Consider the following 19,810-nt stretch of genomic DNA (forward strand, 5'->3'; position numbering starts at 1 on the left):
CACTTTTGAACTTGAGAGGCAGCTCAAAACAAATCATTCTAGACAAGTAGATACAAGTCACTAGGAAGCCTTCCTTGTGTCTTTAGTTTCTAAGCCTGCTGTCATAGCCTGCTGTCCTGAGCAAACTACATGAAATAATAAGGGAATTTTGATGATTTCAATAATTGTTATTATATTGTTTAAATCTCATTGCAAAAATATGAAGGAATAAAATTTACATGCAAACGAGAGAAAGCAATCATTTGTGACTGATACAGTACTAAAGGGTGACCAAACCACGAATAACTGATAAATAATACATTCTACTTTTTCTAAATAATCACAGAATGAATGACAACAAATATCTAATATAGCCTTAGGTTATAACTGTACATCTAGAGATTAAGGGGGAGAACAATCAGCCCGAGCTGCACGCTCGCTTTAGCAAGCATAACAACATTGAATCAAGGCTAATAAAAGAACGTTATATAATTCAATTTATACACAACAAAGTTCTGATTGCTTGTTAATGTCAGAACCAGTTTACATTTTAAACTGCTGTACAGGAAACTAGACCATACTCTGGAGACCTCTAATTTAGCTTTGGAATTTATTTGCATGCTCAAAATACATCACACTGTAAGTGGGTCTGAAGCGGTGCCATCAATGAGACATTTTCAATATGCATGTACTGATTGCAATCACATCGTTGCATACAAATTTGCAGCAAGAGCTTCACTAGACCAGCTTTAAAATAAAAGACAACATTTGCGTAATTCTCCTAGACTAAAGGTATTAGCAAGACGTTACAAACAATTTTGCGTATTATTTATGCTAACAATGCGAGATCATAACGCAGCAAGGTAGGCTTGACAACAGCATAGAAAAAAAAACTATTGCAACTTGGAATAGTTCTCACTCAATAGGCATGGGGGAAGTAAATTAATGGCTTGGATATTGTAGGAAAAATTGAGGAGCACCTTAAAACAGGCATTAGACAAACATTGTAAAGGGATTAGATTTTTATAAAGAAAATCATGAATAATAGCTAATTTGGTCAAATTATACAAATCTGTCAAAACAATAGAAAAGAAGTTTTTAACATTAAATACGTCTGCCAGGCAAAGGCTTGGTCAGCTGACTCTCTTTAACAAAATGGCCAAACGTAATTCATGCCAGCAGAATGGAAGTAAAGAGGATAGCATTGTACAAATATGTAATACTATATAACCAATCATAACAAATTAAAAATGTGTAATAAGAAAACTTCTTTACTTGTTACAATCGGTGCAGATGAAATCATATATGATACATTAATAAATAACAATCAACAATATATTACTATATCATTCACAACCACGGAAGTAGTGTGAGTACCCACTCGCAGAAAGACTCACAACCCAGCCACTGCTATCTTTCTTTTTCGCGTAAGATATATGATGGTTGTCAACTAGTTTTGACCCAAAGATATCAGCATTCCTCTAGGTATGTTATTCACACCGGCCGGCAGCTCGCTGGTATGCTGACCTGTGAGAATTCAAAGAACTTGTAAGTTTGGTAATGAAAGGTGTGAGCTTGTTTTGTAACTTTCAGCTGTCGTAATTAATATACATTTTGTTAGGTGATTTTATAGTAAGATATATAAGTTGTTATTAAGTGCCATTGTAATCATACTCATAAAATAATCAATCAAAATGCTTTTATTTCTATTTGAAGTTGTTTGTTCATGCGACCAGAAAAGAGGATAACTTCAATATATAAATATTGATTGGAAAAAAGTATAGCAAAAAATAAAAGTAAATACAACGATCTTTGAAATTTGAAGCAAAAACAATTCCAGTAAGTGAGGTGACTTTAACATCAATGCATTGATTATAGTTTGAAGCGTTTGAAGGAAGACTGATCTCCCTGAGGTAATTCTTCGCCTATCTGTATGATGCTGTGACATCACGTTTTGGGTTAAGGGCTTGACTGGAAGAGGGATGATAGGTATGGAGCAAACCCAACTAACCTGTTGGACTGAGAGGAGGAGAAGTCTTTTTTGGTGAAAGAAGAAATGCTGTCGGGCTATATGTATACTGGTAGTCAAGGAGTTCAGCAGGCAGGTCATCAAACATCCCGCTCTACAATATAAGTTAGTGGGTGAGGTCACTTCAGTCATGAATCTAACTTTCTATGTTAGATGTAAAGTTCTTTTTAGAACGCTGCTGATCATTTGCTTTGATCTTCGAGGGCATTGTTCTTTGGAGTAAGTTATCACACTTTACAATAGATACAACCATAGCGATCAGCGAGTCTAGAGAGTCTATATACATTAACTTTATTAGGATTGCGTACAGGTACAGGAGTGACGTGAGAGAGAAAGGTTGAGGAAAGAAACATCAAATAAACTGAAATAGTTTAGTATAAGAACAACAAGAAATGACTATCTATTATTGTGAATGCACGAGAAGGAGAGTGAGTGGCTTTTGTGAGACAGGAATCTGCTAGACCTCCAGTATGACCCTAATTTATCCCATATATGCCTAATTAAACCAGAAGAGCAAAGACTGCCTACTATAATGAATTGTTTAGAGATTGGCCATAGGCTCTACAGCCTGCCTAATGTATCATTCTAAACATCACATAGTGACAAAAACTGCTATCGACCCAGGCTAGACTTATTGTTGGTCAGTTGCCCCGTTGTTTTGTTGACAATCTTTCTGTAAGAGAAATCAATACATGTGGGATTGTTACGAAGGAAGGCAGCGAGATTAAATTAGAAGGAGATGAGCCAATGAGGTTGAGGTGTGACACAAGATACAATAGATGTCAGCGTTATATTACGCAGTGCCTTTCGTTACGCACGTATATTAATACTACAAGACACTGCATACTGAGCCTGCCGAAGGAACTGGTCGATAATGCACAAGTGCAACAAAACATAAATAGTACACAGGCTATAAATGTCCTAGGTGATGTTATCTCAGCAGCCATTGCAATATGCAATTTCAAGAGAGGGTGATTCACGGAGGCCTGATGTAATAAGTGCAGCAAGCTTAAAGGCAGCGCATTGCTGACACACTACTATTTTGACTAACGATATGTATTTACTTTAACAAGGTCACCGAGGCTATCGGTGTGTCTAAGATAAAGTATATGACAGAAATGAAAGTCAACATGATTTCTAGAAGAATATAATGCCGTGTACTTGCTGGCACTGGTCGTTGTGAGCAGCGAGTGCACCCGGTCAACAACAATAAGCTGAACGAGCCATGGGAAATCACAAGCCTTGCACAAAGATAATGCAAAGATTTTTCTGAGCGCAGCTTGTCTTATGTGCTGGAGACAAAGGGATAAAAAGGTAGCTAATATTGTAAGATCGCGAGCTCTACTCATGCGACCAATAACAATGAGGGTTGAGTAAGCAAAGTGAATACATTTGGACAGAACATTCTAGACACTGGGTCCTCAGCTCCGAGTCCGGGTAATAAATTGCGTCGTGCCGGCAGATCAATAATTCAGCTAGATATCTCATAGAAAGAAACGTTGTAAACAAAGCAGCAGCCGTTTGCTGTCCAAATAGCAAGTACTAGACTAGTAAAACGAGGTGACAAGCACCTGTCTGGGGCTGCCACTATGTTTGTTCTATAATTTTCAGCACCAAAATAATTTTTCTATTTGTATGAACGGAGACAAAAACAGGCAAAACGCTTTTAAAAGCTTTTATCTAAGGAACTATCATTTCACACCAGATGGTGTTACACGTTATTAAGATTTAGCCATCTCTGTAGATTTCTACAGCTAGGTAATGAGAATATTTCTTGCAGCCTCTAATTACCAGATTCTTGACGTCTGATGCTTACAGAGGAGCTACACTAATAGCGCAGTGCTATCTCTCTCTCTCTGTATCCTTAATAGCAGGCCATTAAAACCTATGACGTTGCCGTGAGCAAATCCGAGCAAAACTGTGTCTCAAGCCTTGCGCAACATGTTACTGCTCCTCCTTTGCAACACCTTTTAATGAATGCCGTATTCGTTGTTGACATAATTTTCACTGATCTATGACCTACCACCATATTTTTATTCTAATGATGAGATTTGTTCAGTGAGGCGTGAGCCAGAATGACATGGCCGCTCACTCTATATATATCTGAGTGATTTGGCACTGATATATCGCAAGAGCTCGCGGTTAGGCAACGTCTCATCTAATAAATATAAACTGCAGTAACTACATGCGCAATACTACATGCAAGACAAACGATTAGAAGGCCTTGACGTTAACCAAATAACTTCAACTAAAATGTCCTTGATTCGCACACGATCGCTGTAATTAAAATTTTTTTAGTACATTAATATATCTCGCTCTATTCTCTCTTCATTTCTATTTACCTGAATAGGTATGTCTGAGAGAGACGCATCGAGTGTAAGATGCTGCCCACTGTTGACACCATACATATCGTGAGGTCTCTCCGCATTGCTCATCACTTGCTGTCCAGGAGGGCAAGGAATGTGATGTGCCATGGTTATAGAGGGTGGCAGGACAGAGGCAGTGCATGTACTTACAATTGCTGGAGTGGCTGTGCTTTCTACAGCTCTAAAACACGATAAGAAAGTCTTGCCCTTTGATTCTGCCTATTGGAGTTCTGTCAGGAAGTTACAGGGCAGAGGGTTGATTGCCTGACTGAACTGGGAAACTCACCTCATCTTAGGAGAGTGGCTGGGTGAGGAGTGCGGATGCATAGGCTGGTGCAGCGTCTGATGTTGGAGGGGATTGCAGGCTGGCAGCGGTCTGCCATGACTTGCCAGACGCTTTATGCCATTTCGTGGTGAGAATGGCTCTTGACCTTTGGAGAGCATCTCAAGCATTTCTGTCAAAGAGCAATGAAATGTACTTTCTGTGACTTAGAATGTGACTAAAAGAAGAATACTGCTGCTGTCACTCTTGTTAAAACTAGAGGGAAAGAAGCCTACCTGGATGTGTCATGGCCCGTTTAATAGATAATGGATCTTTCTTGTTCCATTTATAAATTTCTTCATCCATCTTTTTAGCCTTTGCTGGATTCAGAGCCCAAAGGCAACCTTTGCGTGAATTTGTTCCATCTGCGTTTGGATTCTCTATTTTTTCGAAGCACTTGTTCAATGAAAGGTTGTGCCTCACAGAATTCTACAAGGTTATAGAGCTTACTTAGTTTGCCACCAAAGAAACCTTGGTAATGCTCAGTAAAAACTACGACTTTGCAAATAATTAGAAATGTGAAGCTTGCAAACAAAACTATAAATGAATGCCAAGTAATTGCAGGCTTTTGAGCTGTAGAACCAGTAGTTTGGAAGACCATCGCTTCCCACTACCCCCCCTCTTATAAGCTATTTACTGGTTATATAACCCCACATATCCTCTTTGGTCCTACTATTTAGAAGCATTCCTAAACATTTCCTCTTGAATGTCTCCACAGGGAAGCAACTATATTTTTGAGTATGTTCTCAGGTAGTTCTTCCTAATAGCACAATTTCAATTTGTTCTAGAAACCTCCCCTGAGCCCGCTAAGGGGTACTAAGGGGGATATTGGTTTCCTTTGCCAGTTTACACAACAGCTTCGCCGATAAACAGACAGAGGTTAGACAGCTGATGCCAAATAATAGGAGGCCTTTGCAATCCTATGTAATTAGAGCAACAATAAAGGCTCCACAAACCACAAGAATCCACTGCAAACTTAAGCCGGGCCCCATACAATAAATTGGGCCTAGTGGAGCAAGAGTGTTGGCAGGTTGCCACTGCTGCTAGTCCCAACTCATGCAAGGCCCGCTCTCACAAGGGGCTGCCATTTGAGGAATAACTAGGAGGTTAATCTGAGAAAGGCTGGGAGCACTATAATAGCGCTGGGACTTGATTATCTCAATTGCGGTTTGGTTATCTGATATTGTGTGATGAATCCTATGAAATGGCATCAGATATCAGCATTAAGGCCGAAGCAGAGGGAAATAAAAAAGGGGCCGATAGAAACCTGTAACCTTTAAAAGGTGACCAGCTGGGCTGAGCCAGTAGTTTTTCACACTCACCTTCCAGCCATCCGGAGCAGTTTTGAAGTATGGAAAATGCCTCATCATGAAGCTGTAGATCTCAGCGACTGGTAGACTTCCATTTTGGCTGTTCTTTAGCGCGAGAGCGATTAAGCAACTGTAGGAGTACGCCGGTTTGGGGAATGGGTTTTCAGCTATGGTTGATGAAGGGGTCGAGTTTGGTGAAAGAACATAACTGCTGCTGCTATCACTTCGAGCTCGATAACCGCTGTCAGCGCAGTCAGCTGGCTGTGAAGCGGGTGAGCATTTTGTGGATGATGCGTAAACCTGTTGCGTGCTGCTTGGCATGTTTACGTAGTTAATACTACCCCCTGAGATCTGCACACTATTTGGTAAACTTAGCATTTTAGCTGTCAAACTTTGATTGTGGACGGATTGATCGTTGTTTGCAATAGAAATTCCAACAGATTCGGGAGTGAGAGGATGGTGCTGTGGCTGGGGCGGTATTGGCTGTAACCAATCGAGGTTAGAAATATTTGAGTCGATGGGAGAGCAAACGGGAAACTTTTGGACATATTCTTGTAGTTGATGGGCGGCTGTTCCGTAATTTTGCGAACTTTTGGCATAATTCTCCTGCGAAGTGTTGCTAAAGGTGTCTGGGGAGCCACTGCTCGTATAGTTATCCTGGGAAATGCTTCGATAGCCGTCCATAAGCATGTGTGCGGATGTTAGTGGCTGGTACGAGGTCGGCTCCTTCATATGATCTTCCTGCTGAAGCAACTCCATATTTGAGGCCATCAGCTCTGGAATGTCCGCTGCGTATGAATCTGCACCAGCCGTCCGGTAGCAGTCCATTGTGTCGTCGTAAAACAAGTTCTTGATTTGCATTGGAGCTTAGAAAACCTGAAATCACGAAGGTAGAAAAAGTAGGCTTCAGCAGTTAGAGAAGGGGCTGTCATTGGATGATATGCCAGGTGTGACATATATAGATAGAGCGAGAAACTTCCATTGTCAGCTCGATTGAAGACAATCGACAAAACCAATCACACTCCATCCATTGAAAGCCTTTTATACTGAAAATCTCCACTCAAACGCTTGCGTTATATAAGGTTATACAAATAAACGAAGAAGAAAACCTCTAAACGGTACACAATTTTTTAAAAACAAATTAGCCCTTTTATTGCTACTGACTGGCAAAAATGAGCTGTGTGCAGACGTATCGCTTGCCTATACCTTCCAGCAATGTGCTCTCCCTAGCCCACACTTTGTGTATCAAGTCAAATAAACCATTAGAACAGTGGGAAGAGAAAATAAAGAAAGATGCTTGGTGACAACAATACATAATGCTAGGAAATGTAAAGCACTTACTATGCAGGCCTCTGCTGTATATGCATGTATAAAACTATCCTGAGAGCTCTTGACCCTATCCAATGTACTATAGTAAGAATCTTTGCTGTCTCCTGTTTATCCAACATGCCCATTCATTTTAACTATTTTCTTTCTCCTCGCGGTGTATATAGTCCAAGCCTGTTTGAATGACTCCTTCCCATTGGTTGTCTAATCACGTGATGAGCCAATCAATACATTAACCAGTACAATACGCACAAATGAATGAAGCAAGGCACATAAATAATCCCATGCCCTTGAAGTTGACGAGGGTGAAGGGTGACAGAATAAAACGCATTAAATCCAACGTCATATAACATGATCGTTGTTTTTATACCACCTCAAGGAGCTTGCTTTCTGCTTGACTGTAAAGGCAGATGGGTTTTCCCTTGTGATTTATATCTCCCACTAGTGCATTCTACTCATAAATATTACTGAAGTAATGTGTTGAACAAGCAATAGTCATACAATTCCCACAAAAAGTAATTTCTCTGCAACTCGCTAAATTGGCATTTGCATACTTTGGAATGTGGACAATAGATGTTACGCAAGGCGACCTTGACACATTTTATGTCACAGCAGCCTGAATAAGCATAGAACGAATTAGCCAGTAGAACTACCATTTAAAAATCCTATATATGTAGGGGACCCAAGCTTGAGCAGATGTTACTGCCCACTTGGGGTAGCCGGGCTGAAGAAACAATTTTCTATATATATTTAAGAACAACTGTAACTCCAGTAGTCAATGGAGTAGGTCACCTACTGGGTTCAATAACTCTACACATCGAATGTGACTTGCTCAAATACCAGTAATAGTCAACACAAGTCAGTTGCAGACAAGTGTGAAATTGGAAACGGCTAAAAGTGCACTATTGAGAACAGCTAAGATCTTGAGGCAAATGCTTCGACTCCCAGGTCTCTGGTAGGAGAGCCTAGAGTTTGAGTAGACATTCCCATCCGCTAGGGTTAACTAGTAGGAGGAAACAATTTGTTATATAGGGGAGTCTACAGAAGCTAGCTATGAACTTCTTAAAACTATTTAAAATGGATACACCTAATCTGGAAATACTCTGGTCGGTTCTGTAGAGGTTGAGCTCGCCATCCTACCTTACTACAAAAACTAACTTATGACGAAAGTTTTTTATTATGCAAAGCAGCAAAAAGATAACTTTTCATTTGTTCTTTTCGTTGAATATTAGAAACATAGTCTGTAGAAATAATTTTGTAATTTATGCATTTGGTGTGCGTGAATGTAAAATTTATTTTATCACATTTCATGTCTGAATATTTCTATTTTTTCTATGTAAGATATATTTGCTAATAATGTAATTATTAACCCTTTGGCAGGGGAAATGACCAGAATGTCGTTTATCGGTTGCGTGGGGAAACGACATTTATGTCTATTTCGGTAGACGTTTATAAAGCTGTCGCCTAAGAGCGTTAAACAAAGGATATGAAGACTAGTAAGTTTTAAATATCATCAACAAGATATCGGTCGATGATTTACAATATGAAATGATTGTCTGAGAGGCGTTGCTTTGTGCTAAAAGCTAAACAAATCGCGCCTCCTTGGAAAAGAATAAAAGTTGGAAAAACCAGTCAACATCGGCTCGACTTTCTAAACGGTAAAATAAAAGATTTCTTGATCCTGTGATCATTGGTGATTTTTTGTCTGATCAGAATAAAAATAATTCAAATGATAGAAGTAATGTAAACTTTTTTGGTCTTTTAATATACTTGCAATATACAGAGAAAACGATCGTTATGGTGGCTCGCACGGCTATGTTATAGCGTTTGACTCTACCGAAAAAAAATGCTTCCAAGCATTTTATACAGGGACAATTGCTCATGGTTGCATTTTTTTGAGTAGTACATATGTGAATGAATGCATATGTACAAAAATTTATGTTCATAGAAATAAGTTTAAGATTTGAGCTATGCATGTTCATAAAATATCGATTTTATTGAATTTTCGAAAATAAATTACATGAGTTTCGGTTGTTTTTGGGGGGCTTATACCTGGTCAAAGGGTTAAGACCTTGAAAGGATATTTTTTCGTTCTTCATAACTAAATGAATATAATGTTGGACAATGCTTTTTACAATTGGCAATGTCTTGTCGTTATTTATAGTTGTTCTACCTTTCAACCAGCTCAAAGACAACTCAGTCCCATTTGAAACAATGCATGCTTGGGCACACTCTGGAACGTTCAGGAGGAATGACTCGCATTAATGAATATAGACCGAGGTGAGAATAGGGAACATCGTAGCAAATCAGGAAGAATAAACACTGTCTTTAAATAAGCCTCCTACGCCGAGACATACATATTTCTGATCAGCTTGATCATTGTTATGCAGGAGCAGTAATCCTCTGACGCACATTCGCGACTGTGAATCCCATATGTTCTATGGAAATAGCATTGATTATCCTACTGAAAGAAAAATAAACAAAGCTTGTAAACAATTATTGATTTCAAATGAACTTTTACAAACAAAGCCGCTTCACCTAACATGCGTGTCTTCAGCAATCAATGATTCATATTTAGCAAAAATATAAAAAGCAAAATCGTTCATTAAAAATAAATCGCTGCCTGCCTTGGTCAGAATGATCCATTTGAATTGGTATATTTTCCTAAATACTTTACAAAAGTTGCCACTCTCTTGCAAGTCATCAAAGCATGGCTCTTTACAAAATAATTACAAGAAAGCACCTATATTATAATAATGAACTAAATGTCGCCAAATTTTATCGGTGTTGCAACAAAAAATCAAAAGCCTTACGCTAAGATCAACAAGTGTTGTCATTTATTGATTTGAAATAATATTTTTTTGCTTGATTTTGATATTGTTCTAAAACTACTAGTTAGAATTTATAAACAACTAAAATGGCTTGAGAAAAAGCAGACACAATTTAAAATAAAAACTTAATATTTTTGGTCATAAAAAGGACATTGATAGGTCGAAAAAATAGCAGCTGTATTTTATTATTAGTGAATACAGTATTAAATAAATTATAAAAATTTATTTACAATATTTCGCTTTATAGGCACTTCAAAAGTTTCTTGTGTGTCTTGTTTCTACTGTCTGATCACTTCCAATAGGGTTATTCAGCATTTTCCTTCACTTGGTTTACTACTGAAATGCGATTCGATCACTACTATAAATAGCGCTAAAATGGTAATAACGTATCAACAACTGTCACAACATCCTAAAAAAAGACAAAAAACGAATTTTACATTAATTTTAAGTTTGTTTTCCATGTTTTGAAACGTGTCTCAAAAAGTGATTGATACATAATTGTAAATAAGATACACAAAAGTGTCAAATGATAAACAATGACCTACTGAGTACACACGAACCATACCTTGGTATTTCACAGAGTTCCTTTTACAAATGCTTCCACTGCCTTCACTACCTAATCTGTGTAACTAATTCACAGAAATGGATCTCATCTTGTGATGGCTTAACTACGGATTGGAGTCTATCAAGCAATGATAGTATGATACACTGCTAACCTAATTCAAGTTCGTGCAACAAGAAACTGCCCTCTTTTACCATGCTGTTTGAGAAATAACACCTTTTTCACCCTACATTTATTTGTATTTATAACAGGTCAGCACCGTGTATTGTTTTCTCCATGACATATATTTTTTATTTATCTTGATTGTTTGAATATTGATAAAACAAAATTTTTTTATAATTTAAAGTTTTTAAAAATAATAAAAATTTTCTGGCAACCATTTTATTGATGAAATGGTTTTAGAAAAATCTGTTCTAAATAGTACAGCCAGGGCATAGCTCTCACCCACAGACACCTTGGCCTGCTTATTATTGATTATTGATTATTGCTCTAACCTGAGGGTGTTAGAGCTTTGCGACAAGCCTTAGATTATTGGCAACTCTAATCGGGGCTTATTAAACATTCTTCATATTCTAGCAGATAAACTCACAGCTAAATAACCGTGTACCAAAATAACATGGCGCTGGCAGCAACAGTTGTCTTGTTCACAAAAATTTCAGTCGCGTGTGCCTCCTTTAACGCTTAAATCACTCGACAAAACCTTCAACACTGAAAATTGCGAACAGGTAAAGGAATGTCTGTTTGACCTTCTAAGGTCAAAGCTCAATTCAAGCAGTTGAGTTCTACATCTTATTGTACAATTTAAAATGTTTTTTAGAACTTTTGCTGCAGTCAAACTATACTTGATGCTCTAAACAAATATTACAGAGTGATCAAAAAATTTTTTTATATTTGTTTTCTCAGTTTTTAGCATTTCATGTACTTTTTACATTGGTCAGTCTGAGCTCAAAGGAATGTATGAAACCTTTAAGATGCTAAGAGCGCTGTTTTATATCGTTTCTCTAAATAGTCCTAGTCATATCTAGAACAATTGTATTTAATAACATATATAATAATATATAAAACTTTTTAGAAATTTTTGTTACATATTATTTGTATTTAATATACATATATATATATATATATATATATATTATATATGCATATTCAATACAAAAAGTAGTGAATATATATGTAATATATATTCACTACTTTTTGTTTATTTTGGTAAGCTGAAAATGTATAACTAGGCATAAGGCCTGCGTGAATGTTTAGAATTTTCAATAATACTGTCTCTTTATCGGCAACTATTCTGTAGAGCTGTTTACAGCAGACGATATGGGCCGCTGTTTACAGCAGACGATATGGGTCGCTGTTTACAGCAGACGATATGAGTCGCTTGGCTTGCTTATGTTCTCCTTGTTGATGGTTTGCTCAGCGACCTCATCAACTAAAGAATGTAGGTTCATTGCTTACGCTTTAAAACTGCTATGCTGACGTGTGAAATCACACTATTGATTTCAGACAAGTGTTAAAGAGCTCCACATTTGCATTTTGTAATGACAGCGAGTAGGCCTACATACAGTTAATGGGGATACTTCATGGCAACACCTTAGAGTGTTTCCAGGCTGTGAACATCTCTTCGCCTTATTTAAACATGACACCTGCTTAGACTGACAGCACTAGTACTGCGCCAGTCTGTTGGGATAAAAATATTATTTTATTTTATAATTTATTCATAGTGTGTATTGCCTAATGTGTATTGCATAATGTGTAATGCGTAGTGTGTACTGTATAATGTGTAATTCCTGATACATACTGACAAACATGTAATGTATAACGTGTAAGGCATAATGAGTACTGTATAATGTGCAATGTGTTTTAAATAATATTCAGTGCGTAATACATAATATACAATATGTAGTGCTGGTTTATGAGCTTCATAGCCTATTTGTTATTTAACATATATGTTCATAGCCTATATATAGCCTGTATGTCAATAAGTGGGGAGTTTCTTCTATGTGTAACTATAATATCTGTTACGAGTTTTTGACTCTCATCAACATGCATGTTTTCTGAACCAATATTATTATCCATCATCCGTCATTGTGTACGTAGGGCCTATCTATCTATTGTGTACATCGTAAAAGGGGTTCAAGTCTTCAAAAACCAATTAACAGACAAGTAGCAGACGAGTGCCAAACTGATACTGGAGTAGCGGCTAGTAATTCATAGCCATCAGTATTTAATTAAGACAGACAAGACTATGAAATATTATTGTTTTCTCAGCTGATTTAGAATATAATAACCCGACAAAATTCAACTGTCACCATAATAGAAAAAAGATGAATGTATAATTTTGGGTAAAAAGATGTTGATCATGGATCACCCAAGCAAGAACACGCTTGTCTCAATTTTCGTTAAAAAATAAAACCATATACTGTAATAACAAACTCAGACTCTTAAGCTGAACATCTCCTAGCCGGCTGTTTTCAAAAGGTTTATATTATTATTCTTTTTTTATGATTTGTACACGTTTCATAAAATGTTCAATAATCTGGAAATAAAAGCTAATGTTGTCTAACCTACCGTCAGCATTTATATACATTATTATGGTTTTAGGTTTGTTCTGACAGCCGTACTCCAATCTCCACATAATTGCTGTACGTAGTAATTATTATACAGCTGAAAATACAACAGCTATGAACACAAATAGCATTCAAATGAATTTAACTCTTCCTTGGTAGGTCTGTATTCTACACACTTTACATCCTCCATAATTAATAACTTTATTGAGTTTTTCGCATTTGCAGTTGTACTAATTTATAAAACTGTTTTAATCTCAGACATAACATACACTTTTTCATCTCTTCCAAAAAAGCCTCTTTAGAGAATTATGTAAATGCGAGGTTATAGATGTTTAGCCATGATTCTTCTATTACACTTTCAACTAATATTTTAAGTTTATTTTAGTTTTTGCTCATAAAAACTGTCTGTCCAACATTCTTCATCACTCTATCTATTCCCATCACTCTATCTATTCCCATCACTCTATCTATTCCCATCACTCTATTAAATCTTCATCACTCTATCTATTCCCATCACTCTATTAAATCTTCATCACTCTATCTATTCCCATCACTCTATCTATTCCCATCACTCTATTAATTCTTCATCACTCTATCTATTCCCATCATTCTATCTATTCTTCATCACTCTATCTATTCACATCACTCTATCTATTCTTCATCACTCTATCTATTCCCATCACTCTATCTATTCCCATCACTCTATCTATTCCCATCACTCTATTAATTCTTCATCACTCTATCTATTCCCATCATTCTATCTATTCTTCATCACTCTATCTATTCACATCACTCTATCTATTCTTCATCACTCTATCTATTCCCATCACTTTATCTATTCTCATCACTCTATCTATTCCCGTCACTCTATCTATTCCCGTCACTCTATCTATTCCCGTCACTCTATCTATTCCCGTCACTCTATCTATTCCCATCACTCTATCTATTCCCATCACTCTATCTATTCCCATCACTCTATCTATTCCCATCATTCTATCTATTCCCATCACTCTATCTATTCCCATCACTCTATCTATTCCCATCACTCTATCTATTCCCATCACTCTATCTATTCCCACCACTCTATCTATTCCCATCACTCTATCTATTCCCATCACTCTATTTATTCCCGTCACTCTATCTATTCCCGTCACTCTATCTATTCCCGTCACTCTATCTATTCCCGTCACTCTATCTATTCCCGTCACTCTATCTATTCCCGTCACTCTATCTATTCCCGTCACTCTATCTATTCCCGTCACTCTATCTATTCCCGTCACTCTATCTATTCCCGTCACTCTATCTATTCCCGTCATTCTATCTATTCCCATCACTCTATCTATTCCCATCCCACTTGAAACTGCTCTGATTTTATTTTATCACAAAAGAAAAATGTGTCCCAATTCAAAAGCAGAACTCATGCTACTCTTCTACATGCGCTTTTAAGAGCTGCAACTTATTTCATCTTCTTCAATATCCATATCATTAGATTGTCTGAACTTTTTTTGATAGCCAAAAACAATAATACCATAATGTAGTTATAGTTGAAAAGAATGTGCTACAAAACTGACCAATTCGTCTTAAAAAGCTGTTGGACACGATTCCATAGACAGCCATAGACATTCACCAACATTCATGAACATCCATATATCCTCTATAACCATCCGTAAACATCTATAAGCATCCAAGAGCCTGCTTACTCTCATGGGAGTTCCAAAGTAACCATGATCCACTCAATGAAGTGACAATTTATTTAAAGAACAGACAACTCTCAACTTAAAAATACTTACCAGGTGTCCTTAAAATGAAAATTTATGCTCGCGAGCATAAATTTTCTGTGTTATTTAATAATAGTTTATGCTATATTAATGTAAATCATGTAATAATAATAATAATTTTGAAGATAATAGTAATGGTATTGTTAATAATAATGGTAATAACACCAAGTGTAATAACAGTGATGATAATAATGATGCGTGTGAGCTATGCAGGCAGGTATTTACAGTATGTGTTTCAGTCATTCTTCAGCAAATTTAGCAAAAGTATGCATATTTATGAACTGCATCGTGTTCCTTGCTGATGTTATGATACTTTCATGGGTTTCAACAGAAAATAGCGTATTTGAACTGTCATCTTTATGCAAATTTTTACCTACGCTCTGAATATTGAACTTTGGAACGCACAGCCTGGGTTATGACAGGAGAGAAGCTCTTTGTTTTGCTGTTTTATATTAGGTTGTTTAGGAGTTTGCCAACGAAAAGGGTTGCCATTCAGAAAGTTTTAGTAAGCTTTGAGGATGCATTTACCCAACTCTATTGACATTTTGAGAGTTAAATAACTTGGTTTTGTCATAGGCTCACAAATGGGACAAAAATTTATTGGCTTTTTAAAAACCCCTGAAGCACTGGCCATAAAAAACCCAAAATCTCTGTTTAAACTATAAACAGGCCTCCGGCAGCAAAGACAGATGCTTGTTACTTTTGAGGAGCTAATGTTTATTTCTGCAGCACCATATTTACCATAGTAAGAAAAGTTGACAAACTTACAAATATGTATTTTGAACTAGAAACTAGTTGCAACCGGACTGTGACAGCTGAGCTGAGAGCCAAGAGGCGTATCACAAATACCACCTTATGTTTTGGCAAATCAACATAAAGTTACAATTGTCATAATAGACTAAAATAAATTTTGTGATGAGCCAACTAAACCAGTTCAATTTTGCAAGCAAGTGTGAAAAGTTGTCAAATGATGACAGCAAACTGCCAGAGCATGCATGACAGTGCACTGTGACAGCCCTTCCCATTACCACAATTCTCTTTTCGTAACACCTCCACCATCTCTTAATTGGCTAGCAACTGCTCAGCGTAGTGAAGATAAATATGATCAGTGAATAGAGAACTGTCTATGTTTTAATGAGTCTCCTTAAATCAAGTTTTGACCAAGGTAAGTGTCGCCCTACCCAGTTGCTATGAGAAGCCAGCTTCTTTCCTTATCAGTAAGTTATACCAGCAATAGTGACCAGTGGTTGTAAGTTTCCATGGTCACTCGATGCAGCTAAAAACAGGAAACACACCAATCAATGCATATAGAGTAGACTAGCTGAGATGAGCCGAGATAACATTAGCAAGTCAATGCAAAAAGGCTGAACTTGCACACAACCATACACCTCCCAAAACATGTGTATACAGCTATCAGACAGATAACAAGGGTAGATAACAAGCACTGTCGGAGTGAGTAGACAACAAGGGTAGATAACAAGCACTGTCAGAGTGAGTAGACAACAAGGGTAAATAACAAATACTGTCGGAATGAGTAGACAACAAGGGTAGATAACAAATACTGTCGGAGTGAGTAGGGGATAAGACTAGATAACAAATCTGTAAACAAAACTAACATTAATTTTCTTTAACCAGATTTACTTCAGAACTATTATGGAAACCGCTTTTTTTATTTCAAAATCATTTTTCGTACAACTCTTCATCATTCTCTCCAGACAGATTTATTCACACAAAAGGTACCACCCGCTCTAGCAATGATCTCTTTTCCAAGTTTCTCTACATGATATTTGTCCTATGCTACTAGCAACTTCTTTACCAAAAAATGTAAACATATACAGTGTATCTGTACTCTGTATATTCTATTAGCTCAGGGCTGTAATAAACTCATATGACGATGCGTGGTGTTCTTCATCCCAACAGGAGTTTAGCACAGCAAGAGAGTTGCTAAGGGCATCAGTGTGTGATCTAGGCGCTTACAACAGTAACATTGGAAAGTACTAATTTGGTATATTAGCCTACGCTCCATCAAAAACTGACAGCCTCCATTTTATTTGTTTAGTGCTCAGTTAATAACGATGTGACGAAATAACTAAAAAATTCCGAGCCAATTAGTTTCTGTTAGTCAGTAATACTGCTACCTCTTTAGCAAAAGAGTCGGGGGTATAGATGAACTTGATAAAAATCGGTTGAAGTATTTTTTCAAAAATATGACAATATAAAAAAACGACAGTTGGTTCACTCTCGAGTCCAGCGTAGCAACCGATGATACAGTCGGCCTTCACCTTACAATTGCCTTAACATATGTGTTGTACAACATATGATACAATTTCAGCAAATACTTGACTATACAGAAATTGTAACAGATGACTTGGAGTCCCTAGAAGCAATGAAGTTTTTTTTGACAATGGAAAGGAACGTCGTGAAAAAAATTAAAAAAAGCGCATGAAATATAAAATTTATACTTACATGTAGTTCACACTGCGTCTCTGCATCAGCGCCTACATGTAAGCATTTACATATTGGTGAGTCTAAGATTCCATCTTTCAACTGAAAGAGACTTTAAGGAGATACATCTGTTTTCATTATTGACGGTAAAATTTAGTTTTTAAAATATAATTTGGCTTTTTGCATAGTTTGGTAGTTTGAGAGAAACAGGCTGCCCCACAAAAGAACCAGCTGACATAAAGGACCGAGACAGCTAGATCAAAACCAAATCGGCTGGACAAGCGACCAACCCAGCTGAATAAGGACAAGCCGATCCTAAAAGGTAGGCGGAGCCAAGCTATACGAAGGTAGGCGGAGCCAAGCTATATGGAGGGTAACTGCGCCTCTATTTAGGCGCCCTAAAGCGTACGATAACGAAAGGATACAAATATAGTGCTCTCCTTTATATGAATATTTCTTCTTGTATACCTTATTGGATTGACAAATATATTCATTATATCTTGACAAGTGCTGGTGTCTTTGGTGTGTCCTAGTTTGTTAAGTGAATATTAGATGAATTATGGCAATAAGCGTATCAATGGAAAGCTAAGGATGTTCCACACATGAATATTATTAAATATCAACTAATATTTACCTTTTTACCTTGATTTTAATGTAATATAGCAGTATCTGCACATTACAGAAAATATTTCAATAAAAACTAAATTTATATTCGTCAACAAAAGTGGCCAAATTTAATTTGGTTTTTGAACATAATCATGTATACATGCAAGTATAGAAAAGTAAATTGATGACCTTTAGAGTATTAGCAGTGCTTTAATATTTAGTTGGCCAGCCGTTACTGTCAATCACAAAATAGGATAAAATAGGTGTACAATAAATAGATTATATTTCTTGAAAATACTGTTGGTGGCAGACAGAATGTCTACAAAACTTGCTTCTTAAATATGTACATTATGTACAGTCTAAAATAATCAAGAAATGAGTTTATGTCATAAATGAAAAATGTCATGAAAATTACCGGGTGTCCCATGATTACGATCAACCCTGTAGCTATGAGCCTTTTACCTAAAGAAAACTTGCAAAATTTTTTTGGAGTTATCAACCTTCCACTAGGCCATAACAATCTAGTCTTGCGTAATGAAAACACAAAGCGAGCACTGGCGTAGGGATAGTACACTATAGCACGGTAAAGATACAGGATGCACAAGCGTACGCCTAGTTCCTGGTTGGTTTGCTTATACAAGGCAAATCATTACCTTACAAATCATAAATCAACTAAACTGGTGGCTCATTGTGATTAGGTCAGACTGCGTGATCTACTACCGGGAATGCAGTAGACACTCCAGTAATGTAAACTTCTTTTTACACAAATTTTGCTTAATGTACAGAGATTATGTTAAGTTTTGCTTTGTATTACATTAGAAATTCCATATAAAATAAAACATCAAGTCGGTATAAGTTCTCGAATTCGATTTGAATCATGAGAATCCCTTAGTTAGTATTGAAAATATCGTTTTCATTCTTGCCTCTCTTGGGAGGGAAAACAACGAATAGGGGTATTTCTATTATCTATATGTTTTAGTACCCTGGTAGTCTAGCGTGTCATGAAAGATTATGAGGTGTGCCTATAAAGCAAAGAGAAACGTTAGCTGCACAATTATTCAGAAATATGTAAAGGCTGTTGATTGGTGCAGGTGTTAAGAGTGTTGGTCTACCAGCTGAATGTCATGAGTTGGAATCTCGTTGAAAGTGATGTTTTATTTTTATCTCTTCCCATGTTTTATCCTAACCTCTAGCCCTAGTTTTGGACGAATGGCAAGGCAGACACCACCCCTATTATATTAAAGATATATTTTTCTTTTACTTTGGTCATAAACAATATATTTCTTTTTGTTTTTTATCTTTGCAGCATAGACCTTGCTTGCTGCGAAAAAAAAGTGAAAACTCCCTCCCCCTTGCAAATGGGAAGGGCGAGCTGAACACCCAAACAGAAACAAAAACATCTGTGAAAGCACTTCACTATATCGATGATGTACTGTGGTGGCATCTACAGTGTAAGGATAGACAAACCTATCTATCGGCCAGCCACTGCAACAGGATGGAAATGCTAGCAAGTCCCGACCTGTTCTTGTCTGCTGGATATCATATCCTTCCTGTTGAGAGAGTGAATCTAGTTCAGCGGACTCCGGAAATCACTTAAACATTCGCATACAGCTTTATGGAATAAATGGCAACTCTATATATATATATATATATATATATATAAATTTCAGTACTAAGAAATAATAATAA

General features: G+C 36.9%; 2 protein-coding genes across 2 annotated transcripts; both read right to left on the reverse strand.

The window, feature by feature from the left end:
* Positions 1-161: 161 nt before the first annotated feature.
* LOC137392873 (forkhead box protein N4-like) lies at positions 162-7,459 on the reverse strand. The gene is made up of 7 exons (XM_068079219.1): positions 7,348-7,459; positions 6,019-6,882; positions 4,933-5,125; positions 4,661-4,829; positions 4,351-4,555; positions 1,991-2,102; positions 162-1,506 (listed from the first exon to the last, which is right to left on the reverse strand). The coding sequence occupies exons 2-7, from the start codon at positions 6,865-6,867 to the stop codon at positions 1,430-1,432; spliced, it is 1,605 nt and encodes a 534-aa protein (XP_067935320.1). The 5' UTR covers positions 6,868-6,882; positions 7,348-7,459; the 3' UTR covers positions 162-1,429.
* A 6,627-nt stretch (positions 7,460-14,086) lies between these two features.
* Positions 14,087-14,641, reverse strand: LOC137393835 (major royal jelly protein 5-like). Its single transcript, XM_068080543.1, has one exon. It carries the CDS (start codon positions 14,639-14,641, stop codon positions 14,087-14,089), a length of 555 nt encoding a protein of 184 aa, XP_067936644.1.
* Positions 14,642-19,810: the final 5,169 nt, after the last annotated feature.

The sequence above is a fragment of the Watersipora subatra genome, chromosome 4 (genome assembly GCF_963576615.1).
Source record: "Watersipora subatra chromosome 4, tzWatSuba1.1, whole genome shotgun sequence".
NCBI lineage: Eukaryota > Metazoa > Bryozoa > Gymnolaemata > Cheilostomatida > Watersiporidae > Watersipora > Watersipora subatra.